Source organism: Petaurus breviceps, unplaced genomic scaffold, assembly GCF_028583685.1.
Source record: "Petaurus breviceps papuanus isolate PSGF00001 unplaced genomic scaffold, PetGlider_PUasm1.0 175, whole genome shotgun sequence".
Taxonomy (NCBI): Eukaryota; Metazoa; Chordata; class Mammalia; order Diprotodontia; family Petauridae; genus Petaurus; species Petaurus breviceps.
In genome coordinates, this window is record NW_027185764.1 from 60,619,057 (window position 1) to 60,639,030 (window position 19,974).

General features: G+C 39.9%; 1 protein-coding gene across 8 annotated transcripts in view; it reads right to left on the minus strand.

The window, feature by feature from the left end:
* Nucleotides 1–19,974, minus strand: part of LOC138158899 (integrin alpha-M-like) — a 69,562-nt gene that overhangs the window by 45,311 nt on the left and 4,277 nt on the right. For 4 of the 8 annotated variants that reach the window (XR_011167763.1, XM_069085218.1, XM_069085216.1 and 1 more), the window contains exons 2-6: nucleotides 6,061–6,148; nucleotides 4,444–4,549; nucleotides 3,577–3,680; nucleotides 3,173–3,243; nucleotides 2,932–3,046 (exon numbers count right to left, since the gene is read on the minus strand). Coding sequence is in view for 7 of the 8 variants with exons in the window: in XM_069085218.1 (XP_068941319.1) it covers nucleotides 2,932–3,046; nucleotides 3,173–3,243; nucleotides 3,577–3,680; nucleotides 4,444–4,549; nucleotides 6,061–6,109 (445 nt within the window). In the remaining variant the exon portion in view is untranslated. Of the gene's footprint in view, nucleotides 1–2,931; nucleotides 3,047–3,172; nucleotides 3,244–3,576; nucleotides 3,681–4,443; nucleotides 4,550–4,771; nucleotides 4,891–6,060; nucleotides 6,149–17,016; nucleotides 17,174–19,974 lie in introns of those variants that run through there. The other 4 variants (XM_069085217.1, XM_069085221.1, XM_069085220.1 and 1 more) reach the window with 4 other exon arrangements.

The window sequence follows — 19,974 nt, forward strand, 5'->3', positions numbered from 1 at the left end:
TTACCTAGTCCCTAAGTTCTTACCCTAGAGCATTTCTAGCACGCTACAGAACACTTCTGCTTGAAATCTCTGGAATCATGGACTCAACATGCCCAAAACTGAGTTTATCTTTCCTCCAAAACCTATTCTCTTTCACTTCTCAGTTTCTGCCAATGCCAAAACCACTCACCCTGTCTTCCATACTTGAAACCTTTGTGTTACCTTTGATTCTTTCTTCTTCTTTACCTCACCTCTTATCAGCAATCAAATCATATTGCTGCTATCTCCAAAATATATCTGAACTCCACTCTCTTCCTATTTATTTCCATGGCCAACAACCTATTCATATTTAACTTAACTTACAGTACAATTGTACTTCATTACATTCATGTGCCACAATTTACTTATCCATTTGACAATTAATGGGCATTTATTACTTTTCCAGTTCTTTGTTAACAACAAAAAGTGCTTGATGTATATGGGCCCTCCTTGGTGTATATGCCCAGCAGAGGGCTCTCAATACTCAGATCTTCCTGATTCTAAGCCTAGTGTTCTATCCGTGGCACCTCCTATCTGTCTATGTGCATGTGTGTGTGCATGTGTCTGGATTATCTTAATAAACTTCAGTTAAAATAACATATTGCATAAGATTGACTACAGAAGCACATATGAGAATCTAGCTGTCTTCTATTAAGCCAGATGTTGAATAGATTTGCAAAAAAAAGTTAATGCCACTTTTATAATTTCTTGTTGTTGTGGAAAATAGGGTTTTTTTCATGAAAAGATGTTATATTTACCTGTAATGGGCTTGTTATTGTCATTTTAAATGGATTAATAAATAAATATTTTAAATTGATCAGTTTAAATTTCTAATATGGCAAATATTGACAGAAATAACCCACATAAACAAAAGCTCTTCAGAATCCCCAATAATTTGTAAGAGTTTAAAAGGATCCTGAGACCCAAAAGTTTGAGAACTATTAGCCTATCACATGGCAGTAGCTGTCTAAATAGTCATCCTATCAATAGCCTTCCTCTAATCCATTATTCATGCTGCTATTAAAATAATCTTTCTAAGGCCTAGATCTTCTTTTAAATATTATTTATTTACTTTTAGTCTTCAACATTCATTTCTCCAAGATTTTGAGTTACAAATTTTCTCCCCATCTTTCCCCTACTACCACGCCAATATAGCAAGCCTACTGAATACCCCTTCCCCCAATCTGTTCTCTTTTATATCCTCCTCTCTCCCCCCTCCCCCACAACTTTCTAGTAGGGCAAGATGGATTTCTGTACCTCAGTGCCTGTATATCTTATTTCCCAGGTGCATGTAAAAAAAAACAATTAAAAAAATTTGTTTTTAAAACTTTGATTTCCAGATTCTTTCCCTTCTTCCCTCCTCACCCACCCCCACTGGGAAGACAAGCAATTCAATACAGGTTGTACATGTGTAGTTACTCAAAACGTTTTATAGTAGTTATGTTGTGAAAGACTAACTCCCCAGTTATTCTATTTTCTACTTTGACCCTGTCCCTTTTCAAAAGAGTTTCCTTCTAACTACCCTCTCCCCGAATCTGCCCTCCCTTCTATCATCCCTCCTCTTATCTCCTCCACCCCCCACTTTCCTGTAGGGTAAGATACTCAGTTGAGTGTGTTTGTTATTCCCTCCTTAAGCCAAATCCAATGTGAGAAAGGTTCACCCATTCCCTTTAACCTTCTTACTCTTCCCCTCCATAACTGTTTTCTCTCTCTCTTTTTTTTTTAAAGCAATTGGGGTTAAGTAACTTGCTCAAAGTTACACAGCCAGGTGTTATAAATGTTTTCTCTCATAAGGCATAGATCTTCCTATATCATTCCTCTCTACTCAAAACTTTTCAGTGGCTCCCAGCTGTCAAGTAAAGTTCATACATCTTGGGCTGGAGCTCGAGGACTTCCATACTTTGTCACAATCTTCTTTTGTTGAAATCCTGACTACCTTCAAGACCTCCATGAAGTCTTACTGTTCCTCATCAGTCACCACCCCCCTCCTCCCCTACCCAGTTGGAAATAATAATTTCTTTCTGGGAAAGAACACTTTTGTATCCTTCTTGTGCTCTTATCCTATTCCAGTCTTTACTTTGATTATTAATTAAAGTTAGAATAGAAAGAAGTAATATGACATAAAGATTTGGGTTCAAATCTTCTCTCTGATGCCTACTAGTTGTGTGAACTGAGGGAGTCATTTAACTTCTCTGAGCTTCAGGTAACTGCTTAAGATAGATCTCCTAGCCATAGGTGGGCACATTGGTGGAAGGAATTTCCAAGTTGGGAGTTCTCTGTGCTGATAAAATCACAGACTCTTTGTGAATTCAGGTATATGGTAGATTTTTACATGCATAAACTCCAAGAGAACAAGGACTTTGACTTAATTATCTTTGTATCTCTCCCAGTGACTGTATATAATACATAGTACGCACTTAATAGTGAAACAGTGAATGAATGAGTGAATGGATATATGATACATGGAAGGTACTTAAAAGTATTGAAATAATGAATGAATGAATGAATTTTTGTTCTGGCTGGGACTCAAGACACTGTGGACCTCTGGAAGGATCACCTGGGATGGTGCTGACCTGGCCCAGAGTTGTCTGATATCCTCTAGGACTGTGTTTAATTGCATTTCAGTATTCTAACAACCCCTGCTGGGATAATCACGTGTCCTATATTGGAAAATGGTCTACATATATCACTGATGTCAGGAATACTAATTATATAGTATGTCCATGAGAGTCTGATGCAACACCCCCAAATTGATTGAATCAACACCAGGCAAACAATCCCTCCTTCACCAGGACCCCTCTCACACACACACACACACACACACACACACACTTATGGGTTCAACTGCCAATCTTGTGGCTACTCTTTTCATATCCTCCACACAAGAATCTGGGCACCCTAACAGTGACTTACCTTGTAGGGATTCTGGGAAATTACGCTCTTGCTTCAGGTTTGAATCCAACATGAAACACAAGCCGTTTACATATGCATTCTCCTTGCACATTCTTTGTACTGTAGGACCGCAGGCCTGGAGAGTAGAAGGAATTTGAGGGGAATTCTCCAAAACATCAATTTTTTTTCCACATCTAGATATTTTGCTGTCCAGCCTCCACCATTGCTTGCCTTCTAGACTCCATTATTCAGGCTGACTTACCAAAAGCTGTGAGGGATTTACTCCAGCAGCCAGAGTGAGTCCTAGCGACATGTTTACTGCCTCTGGGGGGACTGGGGAGACACAGACATGTATTGAGTGTGTTGTCAAATATTTGGGCTTCTGCATAGCTAAGCTGAATGCCTCAGTTCTAAGAAATAGGTAGGGTCTGGAAAGTCCAAGGGAAAATATCTGAGTATGTAGGCTTGAGAGGTGGGTGATGGTTAGGGATGGAAGAGTACAGTAAGGGTGGGAAAGTGAGGAGTTAAATGGTGGGGAATAGGAAACCTGTGAGGGAGAGCAGAGGCTGAAGCACAGGGTAGCTGGTTCTCTGGTATGTAAAGTCCTGAAGTAGAGCAAATAGCAAAAACACAGGATGGGCTTCCAGGTCAGAGGCTTTTACTCACCATTAATGGGAATGGCCATACAAGTCCTGGTACCAAATTCACATTTGTAGAGCTGTCCTGTTTGGTTGGGTGATGTTCTCTCTAGGGGTGCTCCAATCACCACTCTGTGGGGAAAAGACTGAATCTAATACCACGGGAGCCAAGGGGTGCAAAAGATGTCCCACTTTGGAGACATAGAGAATGAAGGAGAAATTGGAGGAGAAAATTTTAAAAAGTATTTTTTAGAAAGAATGGGGAAGGGGAAGGAAGGGGCACATAATCAAGGGTAGAGAAAGGAAAGGTTTTCACAAGCAGAGAAAGAATTGTTGTTTTTGTTATAGTTATAAAATTATAGTTTTGTTTTAATTCTTGCATAATTCTTGATTCTGAGTGAGGGAAGCTTGTGGCTTTTCTCCTGAACTGTTAGAAATGGAGAAAGTATTTGAGATCGGGGAGGAGGCTGGGGGAGGAGAGAGGGGTAAAGGTATATAGACAAAGATTTCTCCAGACCCCTTACCTCCCAAGTTCTAGGATTAGAGATTTAGAATTGAAAGGAAATTTAGAGGTCATAGAAGTCATCTAGTCCAATCTTTTTATTTAATTGTTGTTGGTCCGTTGTTTTTTCAGTCATCTCCCACTCTTCATGACCCCATTTGGGGTTTTCTTGCCAAAGATGCTGGAGTGATTTGCCATTTCCTTCTCTATCTAATTTTACAGACGAATGAACTGAGGCAGACAGGGTTAAGTGATCTGTGAAGGGTCACTCTGCTAGTATCCGAGGCCATATTTCAACCCAAGAAAATGAGTCTTTCTGACTTCAGGCCTGGAACTCTATTCATTGCACCACCTATTTCCCCACTTTACAGATGAGGAAACTGAAGTCCTTACCCATTTTGCTCGAATTGGACCACACTCTGCCCAAACCCAGCTCCATTTTCCTTGAAGACTGTTGGGTTTTCAGTGTCCAGATTGAAACCATGACAAGAAATCAGCCCTGGAGAGAGGAGTGGTGGGAGACAGTTTGGAGAGAAATTTGGTCCCCCTCTCTCTAGACTTTTGACCAGAATCTGCTGCTTTCCAGACCTGCTTCGTCCCACAGACACAGATCTGTTGTTGCCTTCACTGCTTGTCTCTATCCTCAGTCCCACTCCTCTTTAAGGTTATTAGGGCCATTTCTCCTAGCTCTTGGGATCTAATGGTAGAAAGGCTGTCCTACCTCTGTCCTGCTGCTTTGCCCAATATAGTGTTCTTCTTTCTGTTCTATTGTGCAATTTCTCCATGAAACAATTAGAGTTCTCTTCCTTTCTTTTACCTTTCATTATTTTTCCTCACCCCCTAAAAAAAAAATTATACATGAAAGTGAAATAACTAGTCCCTCCTATCATTCCTCTCCCAGAAATCAGATAACAAGATTCAGTCCTACCCCAAGCCCTTCTCCTCCTCCTGAAAAAAAAGGCAGACACAATAGAGAAACACCTTGGGGTATTCTTGGTCCAATCCAAGGGTCCTTAACCTAGGGTCCAGGGACTCCCAAGTTGGCAGGGAGTCTGTGAACTTGGATGGGGAAAAAGATCACATCTTTATTTTTACTTAACCTCTAACTAAAAATGAGCATTTCCTTTCCCTCAATTATGATTAAAAAAAAAATTCTGAAGAGTTCATAGGTTTCAGTAGATAGAGCTCTGGACCTAGAGTCTGAAAGACCTGAGTTCAAATCTTGCCTGAGATATTTACAAGCTGTGTGACCTTGGGCAAATCACTTAACTTCTATTTGTCTTTGTTTCCTCAACTATAAAATTAATATAAATAATTTTTCTATCTTAATAAACTACTATATTATAAATTCTATATGTTATATAGAATAATACAGTAAAAATTATTATACACCTATCTTACAGGGTTTTTGTGAAGATCAAATAAGATATTTTTAAAGTGATTAGCAGTGTCCAGCACATGGTAAATGCTACATAAATGATTGTTCTCTTCTCTCCCTAGACTGCCAAAGAGGTCCATGACATGCAAACAAAGTAAAAACCCCTTATCGGTCTCTTTTCGTACAGGTTCTTAAAGCCCTGATCCCTGCCCTTTCACCAACTCTCAGTATCTAGAGCCCTATCCCTGGCTTCACTCTCCATTCTTACTATGTGCTGGTAAATGTTTAACAACTGATGCTCCAAAGATTTAAATTTAAATGTTATCTGCATTATTAACATTTTCTTCATCACTTTCTTAAATCTAGATAAACAACAGAACTATAAATCAAGCTTTGATTTGTAAAGTTAGCTTATTTTTAAGGTGTAAATGTTCACACTGAAAGTTTAAGTTCACACTGAGAGTAAGGTCTGGTTCCAGCATGCCCCGGCCTCTATTGCTTGCCTTGCTCCCCATTTCTATTCATGTGTATTCAGCTCCCCATCTCAGTCCAACCAGGCCCTAAGATGTCTGACCTCTCTCTCCATCTGAAACCTTCTTTTACTGTTCCAATTCTGAGGGACCCTTACTCACCTATTAGCAGGAAAAAGGCACCTGGGGCCTTGGTTGGAGTCTGCCCCATTGGGATATTCCAGGTTTCAGAGCTGTTTCTAAGAAGCAACTAAAAAAAACAGAAAGAGGATGGAGGAACAACAAAAAGTGGGTGGGAGCAGTTAGGGAGGAAGAGGGTGGAGAAAGAAAAGAAAGAAATTGATTCACTCCCACTCTTGACACACAGCTTTGGCTTTGGTTTCCTCCTGGACTCAGGTTATCTTGTTTTCTTGGTTTATTCTCTACACAGACCTTACTCCCCAACCAACACCAGCTTCATGTGAAGTAATGTGGATGAATGAAAGCAGAACTATCAGCATCATGGCATAAAAAAACAAAACAAAAAGAAATAGAAAGTAAATTCCAATCAGAAACTCAGTTGCTCATTGTGTGGTTTTAGGAAACTCAGCAAGATCAATTGAAGACTTAGTGTGATTTTTATCTTGGAAATTTCAATGTGAACAGGACAGAAAGTAGGCAAAGAAGTCAACAGATCCAGAATGGAATGGAACTCAAGAGCTTTCCTCTCTCCACTGGTTAAAATTTTTTTTTTTTACTTAATTAAATATTTCCCAATTATATGCAAAAAAATGTAATATTAATTTAAAACTTTTTTTTGAGTTCCAAATTCTCTCCCTTCTTCCTCTCCTCCACCTCTTGAGAGGTCAAGCAATATGATATTGATTATACATGTGAAATCATGCAAAATGTATTTTCATATTAGTCATGTTGCAAAGGAAAATATACAAAAACTCCAAGAAAAATAAAGAAAGTTTTAAAAAGTATGCTTCAATCTTCACTTAGAGTTCATCAGTTCTCTCTCTGGAGATGGACAGCATTTTTGATCATGGGTCCTTTGGAATTGTCTTGGTTCATTTATTGTCTTGATCAAAGAAGGTAAGTGAAACATTATCACAATATTGCTGTTACTGTGAACAATATTTTCCTGGTTCTGCTTATTTCTTTTTTTGTTTTTGGAAGGAGGAAAGCAAGGCAATTGGGGTTAAGTGACTTGCTCAAGTCACAAAGCTAGTGTGTCAAGTGTTTGAGGTCTGATTTGAACTCAGGTTCTCCTGACTCCAAGGCCAGTGCTCTATTCACTGTACCACCTAGATGCCCCTAGTTCTGCTTATTTCACTTTTCATTAGTCCATATAAGTCATCCCAAGTTTTTCTGAAACTATCATGCTCATCATTTCTCACAGAACAATAATATTCCACCAAATTCATAGAACACAGAATTTTTTCAGCCATTCCACAATTGACGGTCATCTCCTCAATTTTCAATTCTTTGTCACTACAAAAAGAGTTACTATAAATATTTTGGTACAAATAGGTCCTTTCCACATTTCTTTGCTCTCTTTGGATACAGACCTAGTAGTGGTATTGCTGGATCAAAGAGGTTGTACAGTTCTGTAGCCTTTTGGAAGTAGTTCCAAATTGTTCTCCAGAATAGTTGAATTCTGGTTGTTAGTTGAGTTCACAAGTCTATCACCTGTGCATCAGGGTCCCTATTTTTCCACATTTCTTCCAACATTTGTCATTTCTCTTTTCTGTCATGTTAGCCAATCTGATGGATGTTGAGGTTATATCTCAGAGTTGTTTTAATTTGCATTTCTCTAATTACTAGTGAGTTACTACTTAATAGTTACTACTAATTACTAGTGAGCATTTTTTCATGTGACTATTGACAGCTTTGATTTCTTCTTCTGAAAATTGTCAATTCATATTCTTTGACCACTTCTCAGTTTGATAATGACCCAGTCTCTTTACTAGGAAAGAATCTTGCTGAATGCCTTAAGGTTTAATCCAGGGGTGAGGAACCTTCAGCCTCAAAGCCACATGTGACCTTCTAGGTCCTTGTGTGCAGCCTTTTGACTTAGTCCGGGTTTTACAGAACAAATCCTTTTATTAAGGGAATTTGTTCTGTGAAGTTTGAATTCATTAAAAGGTTTCCCACCCCTGGTCTAGTCAGTAAGCTCATCTGCTCTTGGTGGGGGAGAAAGAGAAAGTCTTTACACCTCAGTTTCTCATCAAGTTTATCTACTTATCAAGTTTCAAGTGAAGGAGGAGGAGGGAGCTAGCACTCAGAGGCTGGATTCTCTGCTTGAATCTACCAGCCTTCCTTTCTGTGGTGGATGGCTCATAAAAACTTCCAACTTCTTTCTCCCAGCCAAAAACACAAAAACAAAAATCTAAGTTAAATTTATCACTAGCAGTGTCTGCTTGAGTCTCTCATTTCCATAGTCTCCACAGGTGCTATGCCAATAATTGTAGGTAGCCAAATGTATAATGAACTGCCTTGGGAGACAGTGAGCTACCCATCACTAAAGGTATGCAAGCAGCAATTGGATAATCAGTCTTTGGGAATGTGATGGAAGGGAATACTATTTAGTTAGGGGTCATACTAGATGACCTCTCAGGTCTCTGCCAACTCTGAGATTCTCTGACTTGGTTTCTCATCTCTTGAACCTCCTAATCTAAAATACAGGTACAGAAAATCTAGGTCCACTAAAACAGCTTTCAAAGGAGGGGTGCTTCTTCAGTCCCTAGAAACATTGTCAAATTTCAGCTAGAGGCTTCTATCCCCAGACATTCTAAAGACCACTAGAGTGGTAATCATTGTTCTGAGATAAAGGTAACATTTTGAAAGATGACTCTGATGCTTCAGCCTCTGCTCAAAGAATCAGGATCTATTCACAGGGGAAAAGTAGATGGTTATGCCATTTTCACGCGAATGCTACTGAGGTTTACAGTGCCCCAGCAAGGGAAGTTTCTTGATTCTTTCAAGGCAATGGGTTGCCCCTTGTCAGTATGGAGCTGCCCCACCTCTGTCCCAAGATGGTAAGACAGCTCATTCAGGATCAAGTGATGATGACTATATTTTCTAAACCAATAATATACAGAGACATGTGGCTTGCTAAAGAAGATTGTTTTTGTATTCATTAAAAATACACTTTTTTGGGTAGTTGAGACTCTCCCAATTAGTAAAAGATGTATAAACTATTCATATCCCTTGAACCCTTGCTATTGAGCACATACTTCAAGAGGACAGAAAGATCTTACATTAAAAAAAATTACAGCAATACTTTTTGTGGTGGAAAAAAACCGAATCAAAGCAGGTGCCTATAGCCAGGAGAATAGCTAAACAAAAAGCACTGTATTAATGTAATGCAATAGCACTATGCTGTAAAGATGAATGAATATGAAGAATTCAGAGAAAAATGGGAAGACTCTCCAGAAGACTGATGCATGGTGATGAAGACTGAATACCAATAACAAGATATAAAAGGATGACAAATGTAAAAGTCAATCAAAATTAAATTATTTCAACTGACTAAGCTTGTTCCTGGAAAATATGTTATGAAATACACTTCCCTTCGTTCAGTGGGTTCCATATACTATCAGGTATGTTGGCTTTTTATTTGGTTTTGTTGGTGGTTTCGTTGCTGCTTCCATTGTCGTCATCACAAAGCATGGTTCAAGTGTTGGGTTGAGGTGAGTATTGAGAAATGACTATGTCATTAAGAAAAGGCATTATTGATAAAACACTAACTAAAAAAAATGCCACATGGGTATTCTTCTTACCCATAGTGGTGTTCAGTTGCTTCAGGTGACATGGAGTAGAGAGGCTGGAACCATAGTCCCTCACGCAATGAAAATTCCTGAATTCTGTCTTCCACTCCATAAATCCTCTCCCTTCCTACTCTCTGCACCTCCCAACAAGAATACCTCTGCAACTGGATGCCACCAATAATAACCAGTGTGAGCCCAGAGAATAGTGTACCTTACTTAGGAGTCTGTCACTGTCACAAACTGTGTGCAGTAGAGGATCCTAGAGCTACCCAAAGGGGGATTACAATCATCGACACACCTGGAACAGCTGGGCACCAAGGTAAGCTGCTACTGACACATCTATCATAGAACATATGAGAGAAGTGGGACAAAGGTCAAAGGTCCCTTTCCCTTGACCCAGGCTCATTTAGCAATTCAGTTCTATTCAGCATAATTCAATTTAACTCAACAAGTATATACAAGGTTCTTCTTGTTGACAGCAAGGTTCTTAAAGAGAGTCAGTAAGGAATTCTTGGGTTTAAGTTCTCCTTCCTGGCACACAGTAGTTATTTGAACAGCTACTTGATAACTTCCTAAAACTATAAATTGTCAACACTTGTTGAATGGTGTCAAATGAGGGATTTTCCATGCTGATGAAATAGCTTCCATATAGTCAGACTAATAAAATCACAGGATGGATCCTCCTCCCCCCTCCACCTCCGCCCCACCCACACCCTCCAAAAAAAGACAAACAAGAATGTACAAAGTACAACACTATGTGTTGGAGATTCAGAGACAAAGAAACAAAACATTACCAGTTCCAACTTTTAAGGAGTTTCCCTGCGTTCTACTAGAGATCACAGTCACTGGAGTGGGCCCTAACCACCCCCACAAGGGGACTGGGCCCCTTACAGACCAGGAGACAGGACCAAAATCCATGAAAATTAGCTAACAATAGGAAGTAATATGTGCCCTGGACCAAATGAATGATACTTCCTTTCACTAATTCTGTAGGATTTAGAGCAGAGATCACTTTGGGCTGGAGTGGTCAAGGAAGGCCTCATGGAGGATAAGAAGCTTGTACTGAGCCTTGAAGGAGGGGCAGAGATGTTGATGCAATTCATTTCAATTTAACAATCACTCTAAAGCACCTAGTCAGACATTCGATAGTGCTGGGGCAAAAACAAAAATGAAAATAGTCTGCCCTCACAAAGTTTTTGTTTTACTTAATAGAGAATCAGAAAGAAGAGAATGGAGTGGTCCAGGTAGAAGGAAGTGCATGAACAAAGGCACAGAGGTGAGAGGATGTTTTCAGGACAGTGAGACCAGATTGATGAGTGTACAGGGAATGTATAAAGAGAGTAGTGGAATTTGAGGTTGGGGATAGATTGTTGAGATTCTTTTTTTTTTTTTTTAAGTAATTGGGGTTAAGTAACTTGCCCAAGGTTACAGGGCCAGTTTTTTGTGTGTGGGTATTAAGTATCTGAGGCAGGAACCAATTCCAGATCCTCCCGACTCTGGGGCCAGCACTCTTACTCACTGCGCCACCTAGCTGCCTCTATTGTTGAGATTCTTAAAAACCAGGTTAAAACATTTGGAAGTTATTCTATGGAAAAATGGGGGAGCCATTAAAACGTTTGAACCTGGGATTTGGCATGATCAGAGTTGTGAATCAGGAAGAATAATATGGTGGCCAAAATGTGTGGGGAAGCAGGATGGATGGAAGTAGAGGCTCCTTTCCTCTCGGTGAAGTCAACAAGTTTACTAGGGGCTGGGTATTGTGCTCAGTGCTGGGAAGCATTGACTTTCATTCACCTGCCTTCTCCCTTGTAATTTATTTTTTGGAATATTTGAATTACAATTTCTATGCCTGGATTGTACAATTTAATACTGCTCTTTTACTTTGTCCTCACAGTTCCTGCTGATTTTTGATTAAAAAAAATTTTTTTTTAAATTTTATTTCATTAAAAAAAATTTTTTTTACAGTTCCTGCTGATTAAGCCTTTCCTCTCTAGAATAAGGAATGTTCTCCTTTTGTCTCTGTCTCTTTCCCTTTATTTCTCTGTCTCTCTGTCTCTGCCTCTTTCTGTGTCTGTCTACCTATTTGTCTGTCTTTCTCTCTGTCTCTGTTTCTGTCCCTCTAGTCTATCCCATTTGTTAAGGTTGAACATAAGCCTCATCCTCCATGAGGCCTTCCTTGACTACTCCAGCCTATAGTGATCTCTTCCTTGCTCTGATTCCTACAGCATTAGTGAAAGGAAGTATCATTCATTTAGCCCAGGGCATATATTGCCTCCTATCTCCTATCTCTCCTGTCTCTCTCTATTTCTTTCTTTCTTCCTTCCTTTCTTTCTTTCTCTTCCTTCCTTCCTTCCTTCCTTCCTTCCTTCCTTCCTTCCTTCCTTCCTTCCTTCCTTCCTTCCTTCCTTTCTTTCTTTCTTTCTTTCTTTCTTTCTTTCTTTCTTTCTTTCTTTCTTTCTTTCTTTCTTTCTTTCTTTCTTTCTTTCTTTCTTTCCTTCCTTCCTTCCTTCCTTCCTTTCTTTTCTTTTCTTCCTTTCTGTCTCTCTAAGTTTCAAAAATAAAACATACTGCATAGCAGTACCACTAGCTGACAGAATTTCAGTGGGTAAATAAAACCTAAATAGAAAGTCCCATATAAAGAACTGATTATCTTGTATCCACTGCTAACCCGGGTAGGGGGAGAAAGTGGCCTCAATGATGTAGAAAGTGTCCCTGGAACTATACCCTCATCTGACCTTCTGTCACCTCCCTGGAATTGCCACTCGAACTGTGTGACATCAAAGGATCAGTTCAGATTTTCTAATAGGGTCTCATGACAATTCTTAGCAGCTGTTGCCTTCCACGTTAGTTTTTTAGGCTCCTCTCCCATCTTCCTGGCATATTCCATCCATAACTCCTTTTATTTTTTCTTAAAGGAGGTGGGCTCTGAGTTTTGGAGGCCTTTCAGTGTGTGTGGCAGTCAGCTCCACTCCCAAGGCTCTACCACAAGGATAGGTTATATCTGGAAACCACTCCAAAGATAAGAAGCTGAGAAGCAAAATGCATGATTTCCTTTGCCTTGTGAGAAAGAAGGAAATGAAAAAGAGGATGCAGAAGTGACCTTGTGGTCAAGAACTTGGAGGTTAAGAGTAAACTGCTGGGTTTGTGTCTGTTTTGAGGGTGTAGAGGAACATAAGTGATACCATTGTACTAAGTAATATGCATGGCAATGAGGGAGCCCAGGTCTTGAAATGCAGGCCAAGGACTGAATCTCATTTTTTCAACATCTTAACAGAAAGTATTTTAAAATCTTCCCCACAGTACTGAAGTCAGTATGAGATAGTGGAAATAGCCCATGGAATCAAATAACTATTTGGCCATGAGTTAACCACCTTTCTGAGACTGTTTCTTTCAATTTCGGAGTGAACTAGAATTAATCCAACAAATATTTCTCAAATGTGTGACCCAGGGCTGGACACTGGGATTAATAAAGATGACTAACAATCCCAAAAGACTCATGATGCAGAGAAATATGTGCATCCAGAGAAAGAACTAGAAAGAACTGAGTTTATATCCAGGTGGAAGCAAAATGCCTGATCTTTTTCCTTCTCTTATTTGGTTTTATGTCCTGTTTACTATTTTTCATTCCAGCTGGTACAATCTGTCCTTATAACCTGACTAATGTATAATGTTAAAGTATTTACAGATCCTATACTTGACTATATGCCGCCTTGGGGGGGGAGGGGAGGGAGGGGAACAAAATGTGAAACTCAAGGAATTGTGGAATTGAATCCTGTAAACTAAAAAAATTAATTAATTAATTAAAAAAAAATAAAGACGACTAAAACATTTCCCCTTCCCTCAATAAGTTTATAGTCTACTGAGGAAGAGGCGGAAGAGAGGTACAATAGGTCTTTAATATGTAAAATATAAAATAATCAGAGAAACAATAAAAAATTAGCCATAGCCTTCTGCAAAATGTGGTATTTATCTTGAAGAAAGACAGAGATTTTAAGAAGCACAGCTTAGGAGGGAGAGCATTTTAAGAAAGGAGGACAGCAAAATGTCAGAGATGGAGACAGAGCCTCTATGAGCTCTATCATTCAGAGTGGATACGAAGGGGAATAATGTATTAGAAAACTGGAAAGATTTTTTTTTATTAATCATATCTGACTCCTTTGTGACCCCATTTGGGGTTTTCTTAACAAAGATACTGGAGTTGTTTGACATTTCCTTCTCCAGCTCATTTTACAGATGAAGAAACTGAGGCAAACAGGATTAAGTCACTTACCCTGGGTCAAATAGCTAGTGTCTGAGGCCAGATTTGAACTTAGGACCTCCTGCCTCCAGGGGGCAGCATGCTATCCGCTGTGCCACAAGGGGCTACATTGTAAAGGGCATCCTTTGCAACAATCTCTAGGTAGTTATCTTTGAACCTAAAGGTAATGGAGAGCTTCTGAAGTTTATTGAGCATGGAGGGGGAAGGTGACATGGTTAGATCTGCCCTTTAGGAAAATCATTTTGGCAGCTGACTTGAAAACAGATTGTATGAGGAGGGAATTGAGTCAGAAAGACCAATTAGAAGGTTCTTTATTGCAGTAGTCAGGAGAGAGGTGATAAGGGCTTGATTTAACGTGATGGTGATGTGAATGGAGTGTCAGGGGATGTATCCAAGAAATACTGTAGAGAAAGAAGCAACAAAAATTGACAAATGATTACATATGTAGGCCAAAAGAAAGTGACAAGTTGAGGATGACACTGAGATTGTAAGTATGGATGACTGGGAGGCTGTAGCACTCTCAACTACAATCGGGAATTCAGAAAAGGAGTGAGTTTGCAGGAAAAGATTTTAAGTTCTGTTTTGCACATGTTGAATTTGAGGTCATTTGGGGACATCTGGGTCAGCTAGGTGGTGCAATGAATAGAGTGCCAGACCTAGAGTTAAGAAGACTCATCTTTCTGAGTTCAAATATGGCCTCAAACACTTACCAGCTATGTGACCCTGGTCAAATCACTTAACCCTATTTGCCTCAGTTGCCTCATCTGTAAAATAAACTAGAGAAGGAATGGCAAACCACTCTAGTATTTTGCCAAGAAAACCCCAAATGGGGTTGGACATGACTGGACAACAATTGCTTGTTTGCTATGGGACATCCAGTTTAAAATGTCAAATAGGCAGTTGGTAGCACAGGACTGGAGCTCTGGAGAGAGACTGGGGCTGTATATATTAGATCTAGAAGTTATCTGCATAGAGATGATCGCTGAATCTATGGGAGCTGAAGAGATTACCATGTATAAGAGAATACTAAGAAGATGGAAAAGAGGGCCCAGGACAGAGTTTGGAAAGGAACACCCACAGTTAAGTGATGTTACCTGAATGAAGATCTAACAAAGGAAAAAGGAGAAGGATTTCAGACATGCACAAAAAAAAAACAAGAGATAACAGTGTCATGAAAACCAAGAGACATAGACAGACAGACAGACCTCCACACACACATACACACATACACACACACACAAAGGGACAGAGAGGCAGAGAGAGAGAATCCAGGATGAGAAAGTGGTCAACAATGTCACAGGCTTTCAGAGGGGACAGGAAGGATGCAGATCAAGAAATTTAGATTTTTGCAATTAAGAAATCATTAGTAAGTTGTTTAAATCCAAACAATTCTGAGTTCCACTTGACAGACACAATAGATTGTCAAATATGACAATTAATGAAGTGAGCAGAACTAGAGAGAACAGAAACCAACACTACCAAACAAAAGAGAGGTAAGCAGGGGAAAACAAGTCCCCCCTCTCTCCCTGGTTCAGGTCAGAGCATCTCTTGGGTGCAGCAGGTAAAGTGATGGAAAAGCGCAGTTCCCTATAGAGAATCACAACATTGTAAAGAATAACAACTTTGAATAACAAATACAACCATCAGTTATACCTCCCGAAGACTGATAGTAAATCAGTTTCCATCTCTTCACATGGAGATGGTGAACTAGAAGTGCAATATGAGACATACTTTTAGATGTCGCTGATGTATGAATTTATTTTTTTTCTTGATTATATTTATTTGTTGGGGGGAGGCAGGCTTTTATTTTTCATTTTTCATAAGGGAGAGTGGGGGGATGGGTAGATAGCTATATTTTAATAGGGAAAAATGTTAATAAATTATTTTTAAAAAAACAGAAGAAAATTCAGAAGTTGCACAGACAAGCAGGACAGTTTTGGAACTACCATGTTAAGTTTTACTTATACCTACCCCACCAAAAAGAAAAAAAAAAACAACCCCCAAACCAAAACCCCCAAAACTTAAGCTGTATATAATGGGGGATTTCCAGTATCTTATACTCTGTTTAAAATTTTTTCTTTGTAAATTGAAATAATTGTGATTGTGTTAAGCTCACAATCAATAATAATCTTTTTTTTTTAAATGAGAGATCACTGGAAATTTTAGCCCAAGATTCTGTAGACAAGCCCTGTGCTATTATGGAGCCTGCTAATTCCCCTCTCATGTGGGTGGGCCTAACTTCCTTTAACTTATTTCCTGACTGTTTAAAACTAGTGAGACCAAACCTTTCATTCTTTTTTTCTCCATCATCTCTATGCTCTTCTTCACTGCTTTACCTGTTTTGCCAAAGCGATGCCATGACCTCAACCAGTGAGAGAAGAGGGACTTGTTTTCCTCTGCTTACCTCTCTTTTGTATGGTAGTGTTGGTTTCTGTCCCCAGTTGTTTGTCCTTGGTTTCAGGTGCTGGAGGTAATCCTCACAGGACCAGAAGTGACCCTGGAGCCAGGATTTCAGGTAGGGTGGTATAGCAAGCCGGTTTGGTAGGGAAGTCCCGTGATGCCAGCTTGCCTGGGACTCAAATCCTAATAGGGTCTCAGGACTTGGAATGTGTTCTAGAGGAAACAATCTAAACCATGAATTTAATTCTCTTCCCTTCCTCAGAGACCAAGGTGGTACAAGGGAGAAAAGGATTATGCCTCCCAAGTCTTGGAGGGGAATAAGTTTGTATATTTGTTATTATACCATCTGAAGTAAACATTCCTCTGTGTAAAAGGCCCCATGTTAGACTTAGAAGACAACAGTCTCAGTTGAATGATTAAAGTCTGAAGCCAGATTGCAGAAGGTTTAGAATAGAGACAAGGACTCCCTGCTAAGATAGTTGCATTAACTAGAGGCAGGCAACTCAGCTCCTCCACACCAATTCCAGCAAAACCAGACTGAATAATGGTCAAGAGATCCAATGAGAATTGATAATCAGTGTCATCTTCCTCTGCAGAACTGCACAAAGGAAGCCCACAGGAAGTAGAAAAGGAGGCTTGAAACTCAGAAGGAAGCACAGATAAGAAGGACAGTTTTGAAAATAATATGTAGAATTTGTTACATACTTTTTTTTAAGGCAAGCATAATGTATTGGAGATCCCAAGTTTGCTGATGAAATGTGTCTCACTGTGAGTGATTAAAGCTGCAGGGCTTTATTCTCTGTATCATTGCCCATCTATTATGAACTCAGCAAGTACTCCTGTGATGCTCTGAAACTTCCACCTGTGTACAGAGAGAAGGGTGTGAGTTCTTCTGGCCTGCCTAGTCAGTCTGCCCCAAATCCAGAAGGTTACTGACGGCTTTCTTGGCCTGCCATGCTCTCAAGTGCCAACTGATAGTTAGACAGGTCTTTCTAGAAAGATAAGGAGTTTTGGAGACTGGGATGAATTATTCTGGGAGATGGCTGGACCTTTCCTCTCCCTGAAGTGTGACTGCTGGCCATGGGCAGTCCTTGGAAAAGCCTCAGACCCACATTATATAGGATTTGGCCAGCTCCGCCAGGGAATACAATGAATCATAGTTAGATAGCTTGTTGCATTCATCTGTGTGACGCTTCCTGCCCTCAAAGTAGAGAGGAGACAGGGAAGCTGTCTTAAAGGCAGGCATCATGTAAGAATCACATTGCACCTCCCAGAGATAGATACTTTTAAAGTATCCTTTTAAATAATAGAAGCATTTAGGTGGTACAGGGGATAGAGTCCTGGGCCTGAAGTCAAGAAGACTTGAATTCAAATGTGGACTTAGTCACTTGCTATCTGTGTGACCCTTGGCAAGTCACTTACCCTCTATTTGCCTCAGTTTCCTCAACTGTAAAATAGGGGTAACAATAGCACCTACCTCACAGGGTTGTTGCAGGGGTTAAATGAGATAACATTTGTAAAGGCCTTGATACATAGTAGGCACTTAATAAATGCTTTTCCCCTTCCCCTAATTCTGAGGATGAAGATTGTTTAAAGGGAACATTATTCCTCAAATTAGCCCTCTTCCTTAGTGTCAGGAGAAAAGTGGGATTTTGCCATGCACAGTAATTAAGATATCCTTTTCTATCAAACTTGCCCATTGTAATGGGAATGTAAATTTTAAAGATCTTCCCTGCCCCAGGCTGAAGTGCACCTGGAGCCTGGGGTGGGAGGCTTGTTTTTCAGTAGATACTTTTTGATTGGCCAGTGGGTCAATAAAGTTGTTACTTTCTCTGAGCCAGGAGAAGGCTATATAAGCCCTGATATGAGGCTTTGTTTTGGGGCTCACTTTGAGAAGTGTTCTGTGATTTGATCTGGATTCTGGGAAGCCGTTGTCCAGAGCCCCTCGGCTTTGAAAAACCCAGATGTTGAAACCCAGATGTTGATTGGGTATGGATATAATGTTTGGACAGCTTGGAAATCTGTCTACTTGATCTGTTTCTCTGACTGGATAATTCTGTCTGTATGCTCTGATGTTCGGGGTGTTGACCTTTTCCCCCTGAACTAGGTAAATGATATATGTCTGACTGATTAAAGTAAGCTTTTTTTGAGTTGCTCTCCTTTATCAAAGCAGATCCAAGAGCCTGTATTGGCAGCCACCCTGGGGATGCTGGTGTGCTTGCTGCCACACCCATATAAGGACCCTCCCTGTGCATGGCCTAACACATTTCATGAATTGTAGACTGTACTTTTCCTGCCCTTCTAACGTGCTTGAGTTCCAGGTACATTCCCACCTTCCTGCCAAAGTATTTATTCAGATCTACCTGCATATGGTGATAGGTAAAATGAGCCAAACACCTCTCACCTTAAGGAGTACATAGATGACCCTTGTCTCTGACATTCATCTCAGTCTAGCCAGTTTTGCAAATGCCATCTCAGCCTGTCCATAAAAGGCTTTCTTTACTTCTCCTTGATGCCTACACTACCACATGGAGAAGGGAAAAATAATATCACTTCTCTTTATTTCAGTTAGAAAAAAGAGTAGATGCCTCATCCTTACCCTAACTTGCCAAGTTCTGTCCCATAACAAAAGACGCACATAACCCCAAGGAGAAGACCAAGCACTACCCTAACATTTGAAGTTTATGCACATCTATGTGAACCACAAACAATTATTTTGCTGCCAGAAGGGCTTTGCCAACTTCTGCCACTTCAATTCAAGAGTTCTACGCTCACACAAATATACACACGCAATAAAAAAGCCAAGCAGATCATTACCATGAGAGATATTTCACACAGATCCTTTTATTCAACAACCAAAAGTATAAACTAAAATATTTCACTCCTCAAGAGGACAAGGCCATGGCCAATCTTTGTCCTCCTACTGAAGAAAATAAGGGCTTTGATATCAAGGTAAGAAAAGGACTGGTGCACTTGTCTAATAAAATCTGTCCGTCTTCGTCACAAGAGGTAGGAGGTGAAGGAAGCCATGGCCAATGTAGCTTCCTCGTCATCCATCAGTTATTCATCCATTATCTCTTTGTCCTAATGTTTAAAGATTCCAAGCTGGGAGGGAGGCAGAGAGAGTCAGAGTTAGGAAGGCTGTAATGAGTGAGAGTCACACATTCTCCCCTTTTTCTGTTCCCTTATCAGAAAAAAAATCAGAATGAGGGAAAAATTGGGGGGGGGATTTTTTTTAGGTAGAGTGAGGTGGCCGGAAAGAAAGAATTATTAAGACCCAGAGAGAGACAGAAACATGGAAAAAAGCAGAAACAAAGAATAACATAGTAAGGTTGTAGAATAAAATAGGGTGAAAAGGTCAGAGAAACATATCATAAAGACTAAGAAAAGCAGCATGAAAATAGTAAAGGAGGGGGGTGTAACCAAGATGGCAGAGTAGAAGCACAAACTTGGCATGAGTTCCTGCTTCAATCACTTCCAATACATGTAAAAAAATTACTCTAAACAAATTTTGGAGCTACAGAACTCATAAAGTGACAAAGAGAAACAAATTTCCTACTGAAGGAAGCCCAGCAGGATGTCAGGAAAGGTCTATCACACAGGGCTGGGAGCTGAGTGTAGACCCCCAGGAGCTGCATGGTTCTGGTCCCAGGGTGGCCCAGA